Below are 19,231 nucleotides of genomic sequence, written 5' to 3' on the forward strand. Positions count from 1 at the left end.
TATTATTTATCACTTGGCTAACATCGTAAAGCATCTATGAAGGCTTTATTGAGTCACTACCATAAGATGGCACAACTGTTCATTGGTAGTTTTTGTCGTTATCTGTTGTTCTGTGATGTTCAATGTCACATGTAAGAAACCAACGGGTGAAGTGCGCACACACTTTAGCAAACAAATAGCTTGGGGCTATGAATGCTAAATTTAGCCACTGTGCTGCAGTCACTAGCCATAAATTGTGTAATCAGACACCGTGGCGCCATTGTTTATCAATCATGTCAATTATAACTGGTTCAAAGATGATGAATCATCATGTGTTTTTATATTTTGCTTCAAATCTAGGAAATGCCTTGTCTTTTTCACACAAACAAACTGTTTATCCTAAACACTACGTTTCACTTTCGTGTCCATAACTTCTCTAGCTGTCTTTTTGCTGATAATGCCTGATTCATACCAATGTCATGTATGGTATGGTTATGTATGGCGTGTGGCGGTTATGTATGGTTATGGTGCGAGGGGCTGCATCCTGCTATGCAAGCTTAAACAAGGTGTGCAATTGATGTGAACCAAATAGGTATGAAATCACAGGATGGTGCCACAAAATCCTGTGTGCACTCCCCAATGCTCTTCCTGTGACCTCAGAAGATTTATCCAAAAACATTGGTCTGAATCAAGCATAAAATACATTTTCCTTCCCACACTGTCTTTTGCTAGCAGTTGTTTTCAGCTCTGTAGCTAACAATGTTGGTTTTCAAGAACAAAGCCGGTGCATGCAGTGTATGGCTCTACACTCTACAGCAATGGAATATTCCAGTGTGACTAATTGGATTTTCCACTTTCCAAGACGCTGCCATATAGATTAGTTTGAGATTTTAAGTCGTCATTAGAAGGGAAAGTTGTCGCGTGATAAGAAGTGGGAAGAGCTCAGGTATATCCTGTACAGTTACGGTAGTTATATAAAAGTGAGAGGGTCGCTAGGGAGTGTATTTAACATATAGCAGTGTTGTTTATACAGATTAATTGTTCTTTACTGATTGTCAACTGTCAGTCAATGTCTGTCACAGGTAAATAGCTAATCATGGTCAATCTGAGACAGTGTAAAAAAACTTATTATAGCTAGTTTTAAAGTAAATTGCTTCATAGTGTTTATTTATGCCAGGCACTATTGTGTGTTGTCAGCTTAGACAACACTGAAAAACAAGGAAATGCAGCTTTATAACAACCAGCAATCTGGCTTTTAGTGTCTAGTAGATATGACATAAATGCTGCACACTTCACTGCTGATATTATCCCTTGGTCTACAGGAGCAATGAGTCCAAGAGAGTTTCTCGACATGATTCTTCATGAGCTCTCACTTGTTGAGCGAGAGTCACTGTTGGTTGATGAGAAGCAGAGAAGAACAACCTTCCTTGTCAACTGGCCTCATGATGGAAACTTGTCTGGTATTAAGATGGCTCAGGCAGGATTCTACTGTCTCGGTTTGTACTTTTGCAATGCCAGCGTATATTCTATAGATGACTATGAGAAGTATAGTATATATTCTATAGATGACTATGAGAGAGTATAGTATATATTCTATAGATGACTATGAGAGAGTATAGTATATATTCTATAGATGACTATAATGAAGAATATTGTATATTTTATAGATGACAATGACAGAGTACAATGCGTCTTCTGTCGTGGTTGTCTTCACAAATGGGAAGAACAGGATGATCCAATGACTGAGCACCGTAAGCACTTTCCCTTTTGCCTATTTGTTAAAGGCCTCGAGTGTGGCAACAAAGAGTACGGAGCTAATGACTTGACTGCCAAAGAGTTGAGAACTTTCACACCTCTTCTCACAGGTAACATCATAAATATTTTTGTTTTTATATAAGACACATTTTTTTATTATTTCCATTTTTTTAATTAGGTTCACTGCGAAACTTCACAGCGTATTTGTTCACGAAGCTGAAAGGGAGAGTAACTCCTGTTTTCGAGCTGGTAATATTAGCCTTTTTAAAAATCTTAAAATTTTTAAAGTTTATGTTTGTAGTATTTAGTATATTGGGCAGACCTGGTATATATAGACAATAAAAGTATATATATACTATATAAATATATATACTCTGTACAGAGTATATATATACTATATAAATATACATACTTTGTACAGAGTATATATATACTATAGTATATATATACTCTGTACAGAGTATATATATACTATATATATACTCTGTATAGAGCGAATGTACTGAGTCTTCCACTTTTCAGCTACCCAAACTTTGATAGCGGATCTCTGTTTAATTTGAATTGTGTCTTGGTCGGCCATTTTAGAAAACCTCAAAATAGGATCACATAACCACATGAATTCCAAGAAAAGTTCTGTGGAGATCATATCAACCTAAACAAAGTATTAGGCCTCTCTTTTTATGAATACAATCACGCTATTTATCATTTTGTATACGTACTGTATGTATTAAAAATTAGTAACAAAATATTATGTTACCTTAATATCTATAGTTACGTACAGTAACTTTAATGTACTTAGTGGTTATGATCTGCAATAAAATGTAACGTTACAATATATTATGTGTAGTATGTACCACGGGGAATTTTTACTTGCGAGACAGACATATAATATAAACATTAAATTTAATTGAAATTAACTTAGCTTACTAACATACTAACTACGTAAAGCCAAGTTCCAAAAATCGTATAATAAGGTCATTGTAATCCAAGGACCCACTGTACTTTGAAACAGCTGATTCCGTCTTGCTTATCGTTCATCACTGGAGTGTAGAGGGACTACTCTAGTCGTTGTATCAAATACCTCGCATTACCCTTATATTGTACATGTGCATACAAGTGTGGTAGGCATACACGTAGTTGGGAGCAGCTCTTTTTTTGAGATTATGTGGTCATGTGACCTTCTTTCGAGGTTGACCCATACTGGTTGACCAAGACACATGCTCCAGAATTGAGCGGTATCACGTTAGTCTGTAGCTAGATCTTTACTGGAACAATACCTACGTTTGGGTCAGCGTAACAATCGTTATGCGTAAGGGTTAACAGTGCTAGTTATTAACCCCAAGCAAGCGCTTTAAGCGTGAGTATCTTAACCAATGTAATGACTATTTACCCAATTATTCGATTGTATTCAGCTGCCGTATTCTGTGGCCTAATTGTTGAGCTTGCCACCTCTCGATCTGGAGATCTCGAGATCAAATCTAGTGCCATGTGGATTTTTCATTGCGAGATTTTAATTGCTATAATTGGACACAGGGTTCAACAAAAAGACAAACACAGATTTATATAAATAGGTATATACATGTATATATATTACTTTATTGGCATTAATTTTCTTTCAAACAGAAATGCTTTCCAAATTGAAGTAGGTGCTAGTTGCTATTGTTGATATTAGCTATTGTGTTTAAGTCTCAGTGATACACGATGAATTCTGTTGGTTTCGTTGCGACTATAGATGTCATAATCACACTTTCATTTGATCTGAGCGATCAAGTTTTGGCAATTTTAATCCTAAAACATTCTGTCAGTCTAAACAATTTATAATGCTTGCTTCAAGGCATTTCGACTTTTGCCATGTTTAGGTTTCTACTACACTGGATTTGATGATCGAGTCAGGTGTTTGTTCTGTGATGGTGTTCTGCGCGGTTGGAAGTCTGGTAATGATCCCTGGAAGGAACACGCTAGGTAATATCTGTGTTTCCACTATCTAAACTAATATTTCTCCTTTCTCTAGACTCTCATCTTTGATATTAAGGTCTAGCTTTAAAACAGGCAATTTAAGAAGCAAACATGAGTGAGACGTTGTTATTCTGTTAATATTTAACCGCCATCTGTTGTTTACCCCATTCATCTCAGAACTGTAAAGGTGAAACACACTAGGCGGTATTTAGAGTGATATCGCGCTGTGTGGCGCTAATCTGCTCTAAAACTTACTCAGCGTGCTCATGCAGAGCGATAACGCTAGACTTTCTCTACACAACTTTATCGCTAGCGAGATGCATGTCGATTGGTTGGTTTTTACCAGAATGCAATTTTATGGCGGGTGATTATTTCTTATCGATGTTCACCAACGTAGAGTAGCGACAATTTTCTATTTTGTTACGATTGAAAAATCTTCAGAGCGAACACTGAATTGTTCATAAATTTAATAATAGCACTCCCAGTCCTGTACATCATAACAAACTAAAATTACAAAAAATCCGAGTTGAAAACCAACTTTTGGAGTCAATCGTTGCGCAGGTTGACCATCTTGAGAACGGTAAATATTTAATACATTAAATATAAAAAAACCACTACAAAATAAAATATGTATAAAAATCTTTAAAATATTACAGTTAAAAATACAAAAAATGTCTTGTAGTGTAGGCAGTGTACAATCCGTGAAAGTGAGATAGGTTTAACATAGATAGCAAATGCGTAAGTTGTTTACGTTGTTGCCTAGACGGCGCCACATTGACTTACCTAAATTTATTAACAACTCCGAAGAAACTAATGATGCGGAATTCTATTGGCAGTTCGTGAGCGTGCCCATTATATCGTTTGCTAGTGAATCGCTCAAGTGTGTTTAGACACACGCCAGCGATATCTCTGCCCTCCTCATGACGCTCGCGATAAAATCGCCTCGTGTGTTTGTACCTTTAGGATATAAGGTAGAAAAGGGTACACTGATGTAAGCCTTTTCAATTGTTGTATTTGTCAACTGATTTGCTCTTTATAGTTTACTTGCACTTTACATATCAGGATGGGCTGCTGTAACAATCTTTATAGAAAATACATCATACTCAGGTCTAGCCTGCAAAGTGTTAGTGCCTTCACCAACTATTGTTCTGGAGAAAATTGGTGTACTCTAGTCACAAAACCTCTTGATGTTCAATTATTGTTTGAGTTTTATTGAACAATAATCGAACATTAGATGCATTACTGTTTGGGATAAATTGTCTGCATTCATCTAGAATATGACTTTTATGCATGGCGTCTGAAATTTACTTAGGTGTCATAATAGAACTAATAATAATAATGTTATTATTAATTATAATAATAACATAACAACAATATAACCCAACATAATAATAACTTAAGAAGTATGCTTAAAGTTGAACTTACGCAATATTTTAGTAGATTTTATCTGAAAGTAATTTTCTATCATTTGAGATTGTTTTTGATGTTTAAAGTGATCTTGACTGCCAGGATTTTTTAAGATAAAAATTGACAAAACGTGATCAAGGTTTAAACGTCTAGCAAAAAAGGCATCCAAAATGACATCATTGGTTGCTACCATGATAGATATAGTCGGTATCGGCTATTGCGTTCAAGTTGCAGTGTTACGCGTCTCTCTTCTATTGGCCTCTTTACAGCAATAAAATCTTTTGCTTGGTCTGAACGTTTTAAATGTCGTCAAGTTTTGTTGACTTTGATTTTGAAACATCTTGTCACAGTCAGATCACCTCAAACACCAAAAACAATCAAAAAGGATAGAAAAATTCTTTTTATTAAACTTTCTATTAAACACTGTAATACTTTAATTGCAATGTATTGTAACTTGCACAAATTTTGTGCGAGTTAATTAAATTACAATTAAAGTATTACTTTAATTACTTAAGTTCATCTTGCAAGCGATACTTCTAAGTTATTATTTTGTTGAGTTATATTGTTGTTATGTTATTATTTTAACTAATAATAATAATACTATTATTATTAGATCTATTATGACACCTAAGGAACTTTCAGATGCCATGCATAAGAGTAATGTTCTACATGAATGCAGACAATTTACTGCAGACAGTAAAGCACCTAAGGTTCGATTATTGTTCATTAAAACTCAAACAATAATTGAACATCAGAGGTTTTGCGATTAGAGTACACCAATTTTCTCCAGAACAATAGTTGGTGAAAACACTAACACTTTGCAGGCTGGACCTGAGTATGATATATTTTCTATAAAGATTGTTACAGCAGCCCATCCTGATGTGTAAAGTGCTGTAAACTATAAAGAGCAAATCAGAGTTGACAAATACAACGAGTGACAAGGCTTATTACATCAGTGTACCCTTCTCTACCTTATATCCTGAAGATACTTCTAAGTTTCTGCTATTACCTTGATAGTGGACTAGTAGTGGAGTAGTTACTAGCCCTTAGCATTGTGTTGATTGTTCACTATAATGTTTTTAAACACGGTCAAACTTTGGGATACGGCAGCCCTGGCGTATGGTTTCTTCCGGTCACGATGTGGAAAACTAGGTTATCCGGCCTCTGCTTTCAGCCTTGCAATGTGTTCAAAAAATTACTAAGACGTTGGTGTATAATTGGCCAATATTTTACTACATTGCCTAAAAGAGATTTGAGGCATTATCCATAGTTTACAGCTAGCCGAGGGAAGAACCAGCGGAGGGTTGCATCATATTTATCGTTTTATTGTCTGCGGTGTTGTAGTTAACTTGTGATTTTTAGTGTTTATATTAAACTTAAATTCGGGAGTATTTAAATAAATGGGTCTCAGATTTTCTAGTGATGATCATAATAGAATCAAGCAGGTGATTATTATGGAAAGAAAGCTGGAAATAATAAAATAAGAAAATTCAGACAATGCGGAAACAAAATAAACATTGTTGGTCAAAATAAGAGAAGCTATTGGTAGGTTTGAAAATCTTGCTAGATTTATTGTACAGAAGTACAAAAGAAAAAAGTTTCACGGTCTGTTTTATGGACAGTGTTAATGATGGGTTCGTTGGTCATTTCAGAAATTTTTTGAGGAGTTGCCTAAAACAGGCTTCTTTGCATAGGTGTTTCTCCAAAGTCACTGCGCCAGAAAGTCTAGGTGTTAAGAGGCCCTGCCATACAGCGATTCCATGTTACGATCCCAGCTTCCGAATGAATTAATGCCATATCCTGTGGTTCTATTGTACTTATACTTGCTGATACTGTACTTCTATTATCTAAATTACCTGCGGTCATTAATATGTGTTAACATTTTATTTTCTAGACATTTCATTGTCACAATGCTTCAATATTTTATGCTGAATCACCCCTTTATCTTAAGTGCTATTAAAGTCTTCATCAAAAATTATCAAAACAGCTTTTGTCTGAAAATTTGTTTATTTCACATTGTATTGAACAATATCTTAAAGATTTTTTTGGGAACATCCTCTTTTAATAAAACTAGTTCCTTGCCTTAGTTCCTCTAGTGTCTTGTGGGAAATCATCAGGTGTCCTGATAAAGCACAGTAAATAAGTGTGTGCAGAACTATTTTAAAATGCTGTGAGGCGAACCATTAGTGAGGGTTTTAGAGTGTCAGTCTACCCAGCTAAAAGTCGCAAGTTCAAATCTATTATGATAACTAGTATCGTGGTAGTCTAGTGTCTCGTGAGAGATCATCAGGTGTGCCGATAATAACTATGTTCACTACTGTTCTAAAATACTGAAAAGTTTATGCTTAGTCCAGGTGTAAGAGTGTTGGGCTGCCAAACCGTTATGTTTAGAAAAGACTTTACTGGAACAATAGCCGGTTAATAATTGTTACGTTATGCGTAATGATCAACTGTGCTAGTTAATAACCCCGAGGGTTTCAAGTGTGAGTATTTTAACCAATGTATTGAATGTCATCACGATCATTACGGTATAGTAGCTTTTGATGATTGGTTTCATAGCATCTTTTGCAACCACAATATTCCGTAACAAGAAAGTGGTTCCGTAATTGCATTGGTCCACATTAAAACCATTTTGATAGAGGTGTAAAATATATTTATTAGTTTGTGTTACAGGTTTCAAAACTATGCGTAAATTATACCCAGAATATTTGTATTTATCCCTCCACACATATGTCAAAGATAGTTTTCTATTCTGTAACACCAACATACTACATCCGCCATCGTATGTTTCAGTTTATAAAATGTCTGTAATTACAGCCTTTAGTTCACTATCGCGGCTCCTACACAATACTATTAGATTACCAACTTTTTTAAACACATCAGTTAAATTCGCTGAATAAACCCTGATCTCTGTCATTTTATGTACTTTTTTGTTGTTGTGGCATGTGATGAAAAAAAGTGCCAATAAAGTTACACTTACATTCATGCATACATTAGTGTACAGTAACTGGAATGCTGAAGAGCTTTTTTCACTATGGGTTCGCTAGGTTTTGATTTATGATTCGCTACGCTTCTAGGCATTTCCTCCTTGTTGTTAGCGGAAAGGTCATCCTAAACCTGTTATGATTTTTTCATGTTCACATTTGTATTGTTCAAGGTGGTTCCCTCATTGCTCTTTGGTACACAACAAAGGTGGAGCAGATGGTATGAAGGTCAATAATATGGCAGAGGAAAGAAAGTGGGTATGTTGAACATCGAATTATATCAAATACCTACTTTGATTTATTTTTATATTGCATAAGATTAGTTTTAATAAACTAAAGACAGATTTCGGACATCTATGCACCAGTATTTAAATGCCTCAACCTCAGCAATCTTTTATATAACAAAGATTGTATCCCTCAACTCCTGTTTTAGAGCAGCATGAGCTGCTGGCACTGCTATACAGGTGAATGGGTGTATATATATATGCATGTTTATGGGTGTCGTTATGAGTGTATATGTGAGTGTTAGTCAATTTGTATTATGTGAACATGCTCATTAATGGCATTGTTTGAACTTGGGCAAAATTTAAAACTGTTGTTTTTAATTCTTTTTTAAAAATTATTTGTGAAATATGTAGTGTTATGCGCCATACGTCTTTTTTATTTTGATGTGCTTAGGTATATAAAAATATATTAAAGATTAAAATGAATTTGCCTGTTTTGTGTTTTATCAAACAGGTTTGAGGTTTTGTTAAAAGTCTCATATAGGATTACATTTTATTTAAGCTCAGTTTTCCGAAGTTTAAGGATATGTCTACTGTACATAGAGTATACAGCTACTCATCCTAGATATGTCTGCTGTACACTAAGCATAGAGTTACTTACCCTAGATATGTCTACTGTACACTGAGGGTATAGTTACTGACCCTGAATATGTCTACTGTACACTAAGCATAGAGTTACTCACCCTGGATATGTATACTGTATACTGAGCATAGAGTTACTCACTCTAGATATGTCTATTATAAACTGCGCATAGAGTTACTCACTGTGGATAGTAATAAATGTCTCGAGCTACAAATATGAGTAACTCGAGGGAGGATAGTTGCATTAGTACCAGTATTGTGACCAGTATTTACCTGTTGAGTAATAATAGCATGGATATAATATCTGTGTTAGGTTATCTGTGTTAAGTTATCTGTTTTATGCTACGAGTAGGTTTATAGTGAGCTGGCTTCTGCAAGGTCAAAGTTCAAAATTATTTTTAAAAAATTTTTAAAACTGTTGTCATTGATACTTAGATAATCACAAATTCCTCCAAATATTCTTTTCTTTACGAATTCCTTTCAAACTTCTCAATAAATGACTATAGGCAACTAGTACGAATTGCATGATCATGCACATGTCAGATATTTAACTGCTGAGCATTTACTCTCTGTATTTTTTTCCTGGCGTGATTAAGGCCACCTTGAACATGACATGATTGACAGGGTGGAGTTAGTAAAATGGCATGACTGACAGGTGAAGTTAGTGAAATATGACATGACTGACAAGTCTAGTTTGTAAGAGGTCATTAGCGTGTCACCCACCCTATGGCATCTTATTAACTTCACCTGTCAGTCATTTCATATCTCACTAACTTCACCTGTCAGTCATTTCACCTTGCTAACTTTACCGAGTCTGTCATGTCAAGTTAGTAAGATCCCATATATCTTTGAAGACCAAAGAGATGGGTTATATCAGGATACATTTCAATCATCTTTTGTTTCTTGTGTCTTAAATGTTCCCTGTGTCTTGCAGGACTTGTTGGTCCTCTCAAACATGTGATTACAAATGTGTAATATTTGATATGTGTTCGTATATTTCTATTTCCTATATAAAATTGTCACAAGCGTGCATAGATTATGGCACGTATAAGGTTACAAGTTGACTTTATGATGACCTTGCAATGGCCCCTTGACTTTCTAGATATTCCTGCTCTGGATCGTCAACTATGTGATTTGGCCATTCTTGCTCTACATGATGAAGTGCCAGTGTTCATATCAGAAAGTTGAGAAGAAGATGAGCGGTGACAAGTTTAATCATATTTTCCCTCTAGTAAAAGGTGAACATTCATTTCGGGATGGCAACACTTATTACAGTTGTGGAATTTTTTTTAAAGATAATATTTTTTTGTTCAAGAATTATTATCGATCTAATGTAATGTTTTTGTTGATTGACTTGCGTGAATTAGTCTTGTTGTACACCGAATGGTAGTGCTTAGTGGCAAGTCTTTCCTGTAGGTGAAAATAAAGAAGCTCCGAACCAAGAAAAGGGCAGCAAGATGATAGATTTATAGATAGATGATAGATGCCACTATGTTCAGTCGACATAATGCTACTATGTTCAGTCGACAGTTTTGCAGAACATCATACGTAATGCCATACATAATGTCATATACAGTCATACTTCGACTTACGAGCTTAATGCGTTCCGAGACTGAGCTCGTATGTCATTTTACTTGCATGTTGGTGCAATTTATTTATATGTAGAACAATTAAATACATATTGATTGGTTTCCATACTCTAAAAAATACAAATAAAACACTCAAAACAAGATATTGTAACAGAAAGAACATGTTGGTTATTGTCCTAACTTACTAATAGCTTTTAAAAAGCAACAAATAAAAAATAATGCAAGGAAATGTGATTAATTAAAATGTAAAATTAAATACATACAATAGCAGCTAACGCTAGCATTTGCCAGAGAGGGAAATATCATAGGGAATTATAGAGAGTTATCCTTCATTACAACAGTTGACTTTGATAAATTTTGATTTTATCAAAATCTTAAAAGACAAACTTAGAAGCAAACCTAAAAGCAAACTTTCATTTTTAACTTAACGTAATTAAAATATATTCGGCATTCATAGTTTGAAGTTTCTCGCTAGTTAGCCAATTTTTTCCTTTGTTTCGCTTTCACGACTAGCCGGCCGTTTTAAGATAAACCTATCTGAGGACGTTTGCCTTTGTCGCCCTTTCAACATGTTGCGATTAACGCGAACATGGGTGTCGTCGCAAACGGTTAATGTACGACCACTAGCCAACTTGTCCGAATGTTTATAGTTTTGATAGATAACACTGGACTTTTCACATAGCATCGTTCAGTTACGTTGTCACCGGCCAATGGTTTATTTTTTATCCAATGCCTGAGCAGTCTCTCCATCAGCGGTCGTAAAGATCGCTGCGCCGTTTAGAAACTATGGTTAGTCCTTTTGCGAACTAAATAAATGCCCTGAATATAATCCTTCTGTTTGATAATTGTGGATGTATTTCTGTCATATTGCTGAGCTAGCTCAATCACGCTTACACATTTTGCAAATTTTTCAATAATTTTCCGTTTAATATCAATTGTTATTATTTGATTTTTTTTGCATTTCATCTTTCATTTTACTGGCAAACTTTCGGTCTACGCACAGTACTTTTAATTCACATAATTCTGCACTGAAAATCGCGCACAAAAAACACGGTACAAAAGTATAACCTGAGCAGTTAAAAATACAGAGTGATGTTGTTCTCATAAAACACCTCCGGCATACTTGGCAACTGACTCACGTGCTCGTATCTCAAACATGGCTCGTATGTTAGTGCGAAAACTTGCTTAAAAGCTGGCTCGTATCTCAAGTTTCTCGTACGTTGAAGCACTCGTAAGTTGAAGTATTACTGTAAAATGTTTCTGAACATTGTTTATTAATGAGTTTGTGAGATGTCAGCTCCTGTGTCGCTATGAAACAGGAATGTTGCATCATCAGTGAGGAAGGCATACAAAATGTTTGCCACAACAGTAATTAGTAATTATGCTAATAAAAGCCTTTTTTCAGCAATGTTATGTTTGTAGATTTTTGTTGATTGTAATTTATTTTGCTATTACTAATAAATTGGACTTGATTCAGGCAGCTAAAGTTGCTCCTGTTTTCTCATAGAAACTGACGTTTTACGGCTAAAACATTTGATCTGTTAGGCTGCAGTCGTTGCCAACCAGAGGTGCTCGCACCCCCAGGGGGTACGAGCATGAGGAGAGTCTCCTGCACCCTGGTGTAGGAGGTCTACAGGGGTACACTGTCACCCCCAGGGGGTGCGAGACATCATTGCAGGGGATGCGAGAAGCAGGGCTGCAAGAAATCTCATTAGTTTAATGAATTGTGTTGCACTTTAAAGGATATGATATCTTTCGAGGAAATTCTAAGAAAGTTTTCAAAAACATAGGTCGATAACGTCATGGAAATCCTAAGTTAATACTATCTTCATTCTTGATTCCTCTTTCATATGTACATTGTTGATGAATTGATTTTAATCAGATAAGAACGTCCTCATGGCACCAAACAGAAAAAAGGACTCCCGAGATATTACTTCTTCGAGTCCTTGCTGAACGACTTTTCCGCGCTTAAGTGCGATACTGCCAAACGTACAAAATTTAATCATATGATCTATCTACACATATATTTCGAAGTGTTGGTGTGTGCGTCCAGCTATAGATATAGCTATGGCGCACGCTAATTATTTTACCGATGCAGCCACGTGTTGCGACGCCCCTGTTAAGAACGATTTTTCGTAAGGTTCAATTACTATATCTGGGGCAAGGCCAATTCTTCTCGCGCGGACAATTACATTGAAATATTTTGGGACCTAAGTATATGCAACGCGATACTTTTTCGTCTTTTTTCGATAAAGCTAAGAGTTTATCTCGAACTTAAAATTTGGCGACTTTTGTACTAATTATATACGTTACTAAAATATATACGTTGCATCAACGTTTCGTAGTCTACATAACTTGCTATTTATTTTTCGGGATGCGAGTTATTGGGGATTTTATTTTTTAGAGGGTGCGAGATTAGAGCAAAATTTTTTCAGGGGTGCAGAAGTAAAAAGGTTGGGAACCACTGTGTTAGAGTATGACAAACATTACGACAATTTTGGTTTGGTATTGTATTTTCGGAGTTTTGGCCAACTGGAAGTTTGATCAATTTATGCCAGACGGAGTGGGGCACATATTACTAGAATTATTCTAGTAGTTTGAATCAATAAGAAGAATTGTTCAATTATTAATAATTCTAGTGATATGTGAATGAACACTCAGACAGCAGATACTGAAGTTTATTAAGGTCTGTTACGAGTCACGAGTTATAATTTTTGGTTAGTCTAATGATGCAAAAGGATTTGGCGGCGACACAGACAGTTTACTCATTTTCTAAGTTTAGAATATAGTGAGTCTAAAATAATACCATAATTTTAATTTGTATTCATTTCTATGGATGCTAAAAAGATCTGATGAATTGTTGCCTGTAATGATTACCCAAACTTCTTTAAAAATAGTTTCTGATAAAGATTGTCGGTTTGATAAGATTATTTTAAATTCATCAATTAATTGAATGCATTCCATTAATTGAATCAGAAAACAGAAAACTATCATTTTGGTTGAATAATCTATGAAGAGTTTACACAACTCTTAATTATGAAGAATTTACAGAACTCTTTATACACATTCATAATAAGAATAAAAATAACAATAATAGCGATGATAATGATGATAAATTTTCTATTATAGTTGGAGTTGCTTGCAATTCATTTAAGTCACTTCTGCCATTCTTGGTTGATCAGCTTCACTTATTTTGTTTATAATTTACAGATAACATGCCTCCTCAATATTATCTTTCATATATCCTGAAAGAACTTTCACTAGAAGAGAGGGAGTCTCTCCTCATAGAGGAGCAGGAAAGGAGGAGAACCTTTCAAAGAAACTGGCCTCATGATGGCAACTTGTCTGGTATCAAGATGGCTCAGGCTGGTTTCTACTACCTTGGTAAAACATCTTTACTTGTCTATGAGAGAATATAGTGTATATCTTATAGATGACTATAAGAAAGTATATTGTATATTCTATAGATGACTATAAGAGAGTATAGTATATATTCTATAGATGACTATGAGAGAGTGTAGTATATATTCTATAGATGACTATGAGAGAGTATAGAATATATTATATAGATGATTATGGGAGAGTATAGTGTATATTATATAGATGACTATGAGAGAGTATGGTGTATATTCTATAGATGACTATGAGAGAGTATAGTGTATATTCTATAGATGACAATGAAAGAGTATAGTGTGTATTCTATAGATTACTATAATAGAATATAGTGTATATTTTATAGTTGACTGGGAGAATATAGTATATATTCTATAGATGACTATGGGAGAGTATAGTGTATATTCTATAGTTGACTATGGGAGAATATAGTATATATTCTATAGATGACTATGGAAGAGTATAGTGTATATTATATAGATGACTATGAGAGAGTATAGCATATATTCTATAGATGACTATGAGAGAGTATAGCGTATATTCTATAGATGACTATGAGAAAGTATAGATTATATTTCATAGATGACTATGAGAGAGTATAGTATATATTCTATAGATGACTATGAAAGAGTATAGTGTGTATTCTATAGATTACTATAATAGAATATAGTGTATATTTTATAGTTGACTGGGAGAATATAGTATATATTCTATAGATGACTATGGGAGAGTATAGTGTATATTCTATAGTTGACTATGGGAGAATATAGTATATATTCTATAGATGACTATGGAAGAGTATAGTGTATATTATATAGATGACTATGAGAGAGTATAGCATATATTCTATAGATGACTATGAGAGAGTATAGCGTATATTCTATAGATGACTATGAGAAAGTATAGATTATATTTCATAGATGACTTTGAGAGAGTATAGTGTATATTCTATAGATGACTATGAGAGAGCATAGTGTATATTTTATACATGACTATGAGAGTATAGTGTATATTCTATAGATGACTATGAGAGAGTATAGTGTATATTATATAGATGACTATGAGAGAGCATAGTGTATATTTTATACATGACTATGAGAGTATAGTGTATATTCTATAGATGACTATGAGAGAGTATAGTATATATTCTATAGATGACTATGAGAGAGTATAGTGTATATTCTATAGATGATTATGAGAGAGTATAGTATATATTCTATAGATGACTATGAGAGAGTATAGTATATATTCTATAGATGACTATAATGAAGAATATTGTATATTTTATAGATGACAATGACAGAGTACAATGCGTCTTCTGTCGTGGTTGTCTTCACAATTGGGAAGAACAGGATGATCCAATGACTGAGCACCGTAAGAACTTTCCCTTTTGCCGATGTGTTAAAGGTATCGACTGTGGCAACAAAGAGTACGGAGTTAATGACTTGACTGCCAAAGAGTTGAGAACTTTCACACCACTTCTTACAGGTGAACTTCTGGAACTGTTGGTCTCATTGTCTCTATTGCCCTTTCAACAGATCTCAATTAGTGAAAAGCATGTGTAGGTGTAAGTTTTTCCTTCAGATACGTATGAGCTTTCAAACATATGGTAGCATGAACTTCTCTATACTCACCACAAGAGATTAACACCATTACGTAGTTTTGTGATAGATTTCACTTTGCTGGCTTCAACAAGTTTAGATTTGTTACCCTCTTGCTGGTTTGCTGTTGTTTAGTCATTAATTGCTATGGGTCTTGTAAGGTTATATTGTTTATTATTGGTATATCAAAAATTTTATTTTGAGCAGCTATGATTCCAAGTAAAACGTAGCGATGACCTAACTTTATTTTAAAGTTTTGCGAAAGCTAGACTACCATAAAACCTCTATTTGAGTGCCATGGTCCTTTATTCTTTACCCTTTCTCATATAGTTGTATTATATTAGAGTTGACGCTTAAATAGAGGGAGCCGCTTTATTTTTTTGACTACGTTGTCAGAATGTTGAGAAGACTAATGTAACCCTTCTACAGGCGAAGTGATGCTGATGTCGTCTATATTTTGCACACTTTTCAAGTGCAGCGGCTTTAATGCTGCCGACCTCCGTCGTTTGGCTAAACCATTTTCCATATTCATTAAAGTATCACACCTAGTTAAACAAGGAACTACTTTCACTAAAACATTACACGGATACATTGGTCAATTATTTCAATGGGGTTTCTTTCAAAGTTTTAAAGACAAAGTGTAAAGCTTTGAAGTTGGAAAACGGACTTCGATATGCCACAACAATGGCTGCTATTACATCATGCCGTGTTTCATAAAGTTATGCCAAAAAGTAACCTTCTGTATATTTGAAACTATGCACGAATAAATCATATGCATTGCTCGAAGTTGAAATTACAAAATAATTTGGTAGTGATTAAGAAATGCTTGGAAGTTTGAAAAAATAATCTGATAATGTTTACAACTAGTGCTTTGATTTTCCTCATTTTCATTTTCTTCATGTTTTTAACATTGTCCTGTTATTTAATAATAATTAACGTCATATCAAAGTCATGATAAAACAACTCCTATTATTTCTGAACAATCACAAAAGCGCTAGCTTTATTGGAATCTATTATTTTAAAACTTAAAATAAAGTATGAAGTACAGTAGACCCTCTTATAATGTAAAATCCAGATAACATAAAAAATTTATGCGAAGTTTTTGCTTCCTACTACGTAAAAAATTCCATATAACGTAAAGTGTAGAGTCGGGCGAGTTTTCAAGTTCCAATTGAATGTTTTTTTTTTCGATGCACTTCTGGAAGAAAAACCGCCGTGCGTATAGCGTTATATATAATTCATATATAACTTTCGCGACATTCCAGTTCGTCATAATAGATCGTTAAATGTGTCGACAAAATTGAGAATAAGATAGCTGCGATATTGCTCATAAATACAAAGGCGATTGATTGGTGCAGTAGTTACAGCGTCGGTCTACCCTACTGAATGTCACGAGTTTGAGTATTATCGAAAGTTATCTTATATCCTAGCCTTGACCCCCTAGATACAAATAGATGACAACCAGGTAAAACCAGTTTTTATAGTAAAAAGATCTTGTTGTTTTGCCTTATTTTAGATGTACCAAAAAATTTATTAGTTTCGTTTTGCAGAATAGACTTTGCTGTTTAGAAAAAATAAGAAAATCATTGTAAATGAATGCCGAAAATTCGCAGTCGCCATCAGCTTATTGTAAAATTACCGCAATCATGTTCTATAAAACCAGTGAGATTGATCAGAAAAAGGAGAAAGGTTGTCGATGCAAACCAATAGTGCTGCAGTTACGGTACAGCCCATAAATTAAAAGAGTTCAGTCAAGTTTTTTTTTGCATCCACCAAAGAGTGAGTTTAGAAAGATCTTAGAACGGATTAGGCAATTTACATGTATTTTACTGTTCGTATAACGTAAATTCCTTATAACGTAAATGTCCCTGGAACGGATTGTTTACGATGTAGGACTGCCTACTGTATTTAATATTAATCAAGGAATATAGAACCCTCTCGGAAGGAGAACTACATACGTTTGTACTGATTTACCAGCGGCCATGTGTCAAAATATTTCACCACTTTTGTTGGAATTTACCGCATTGACAAATATTTGCTCTAAATAAAGATTGTGTATTTATCATTTCATATGTAGATGAGGTTTGACTGTGTAGTGTACTTTGCATAGTATTGGAGGGCTATATAAAAGCAGTCACATTTTATTGCAATGTGCCTATCGATGTAGGAACAAAGAGGAACAAAGTTGGATCGACCTCTGTGGATTTTGCAGAACTTGGAATTAATTCCAACAGGCCTAAGAACCCCCAGCATGCTCTTTACTTGGTCAGACTAAAATCCTTTGCCAGATGGCCTGCCAACTCTCTTGTAACTGCCCGAGATATGTGCTGTGCAGGTAAGGTTAGATGTGACAGCAATATAGCAGTTTTGGCATGGTTAGGTAGATCATGTAGACAATGGATGTAACAATGCCATTTTATTTCTCATTACTGCTCATGACTAGTTGTGATGCTATTCTATTACACAAGCATTCAGGAGTGAAGTGACAACTCCAAGTTTCCATGTTGGTAATGCCTAAAGGTTGACTTGCAACAAAATTCGCATTACAGTTGTGTGGTATCAAAAGATTCACCATGTCTTACTCAGCTGTGTTGTAGGTGCAAAATATGTGGAAATGTGATTACAAGCTCTTAAAAGCTCAAAAATGAACAGCTAATCGCAGCCACACGAGACCGCTGTAGTTTGGATTCTCTTTCCAAAACGGCTCAAATGGGACATAGTAGTTACAAGATGGTTTCTGTTTACACTTTCATGCAACCTCATTCGTCGAAATATTTTCACAAATATACTTCACGCATTCAATAAAACCATGTCTATTGTTCTTACGCGTCCGTTTTATCGTCATCGTAATGCTGTCACTTTTAGCAGTGATATCTTATAATTTACCGTAAAAATTCGTTTAATTTTTTAACCTTAGCTCGAAGGAGTACATATCATTGTCTGATAATCATGACAAGCCTGTTGGTCACCTGTGATAATCGAAAAGGGCTGCAGAAATTATTTACAAAGTATTGGGTCACATGATCAGATTACGACTAGATGATTAGATCAAGCCGAAACAAAACTGCAGAGTAGCGAGCATCTATATTTGATACGGGGTATTCGGTAAAACCTGAAGTGTTTGTCATAAACTAGTGCTACGAGAAGTTTTACATTGAGCCTTTTATTGGCCTTTCAATTCACGTGAGAACATCACGTGACAAAACAATAACCAAATGTAATGACTACGTCAGAGAAATAAAGAGATTCCAATCTACGGCGGCTCTTCGTTTTTGAGCTTTTAAGAGCTTGTAATCACATTTCCACATATTTCGCACCCACAAGACAGCAGAGTAAGACATGGTGAATCTTTTGATATCAAATAACTGTAATGTGAATTTTATTGCAAGTCAACCTTTAACTACTCTAACAATAGGCCTACTGCTGGCTCTGCTTAGCCTAAAATGGTTTACTTCAAAAGATCATTTTACAAAATTCTACAATTTTAATCATTTCAAATTAAAATTCATATTAATCTCATATATATAATATATTTGTATATTCATCTTTTATATTAAATCTATAAATGCATCATCAGCTCTAACCTTTAACCTTTGATAGTGAGTGCGTATCCTTACATTTCTATGATCATCATTTGTACTAATTTTAAATGTTAAAAGTTTTGTCATAAAATCTAAACTGAGTTTTAGATTTAAAAGTTT

At 34.7% G+C, this 19,231-nt stretch overlaps 1 protein-coding gene across 1 annotated transcript in view; it reads left to right on the plus strand.

Moving 5' to 3' along the window:
- LOC137408689 (baculoviral IAP repeat-containing protein 7-like) overlaps positions 1-19,231 on the plus strand; it is a 59,447-nt gene that overhangs the window by 7,057 nt on the left and 33,159 nt on the right. The window contains exons 3-5 of the mRNA XM_068095267.1: positions 1,302-1,475; positions 1,647-1,844; positions 17,698-17,865. Of these exons, the coding sequence (XP_067951368.1) occupies positions 1,307-1,475; positions 1,647-1,844; positions 17,698-17,865 (535 nt within the window). The 5' untranslated portion in view covers positions 1,302-1,306. The remainder of the gene's footprint in view (positions 1-1,301; positions 1,476-1,646; positions 1,845-17,697; positions 17,866-19,231) is intronic.

The sequence above is a fragment of the Watersipora subatra genome, chromosome 11, assembly GCF_963576615.1.
Source record: "Watersipora subatra chromosome 11, tzWatSuba1.1, whole genome shotgun sequence".
In the NCBI taxonomy this organism is placed as follows: Eukaryota; Metazoa; Bryozoa; class Gymnolaemata; order Cheilostomatida; family Watersiporidae; genus Watersipora; species Watersipora subatra.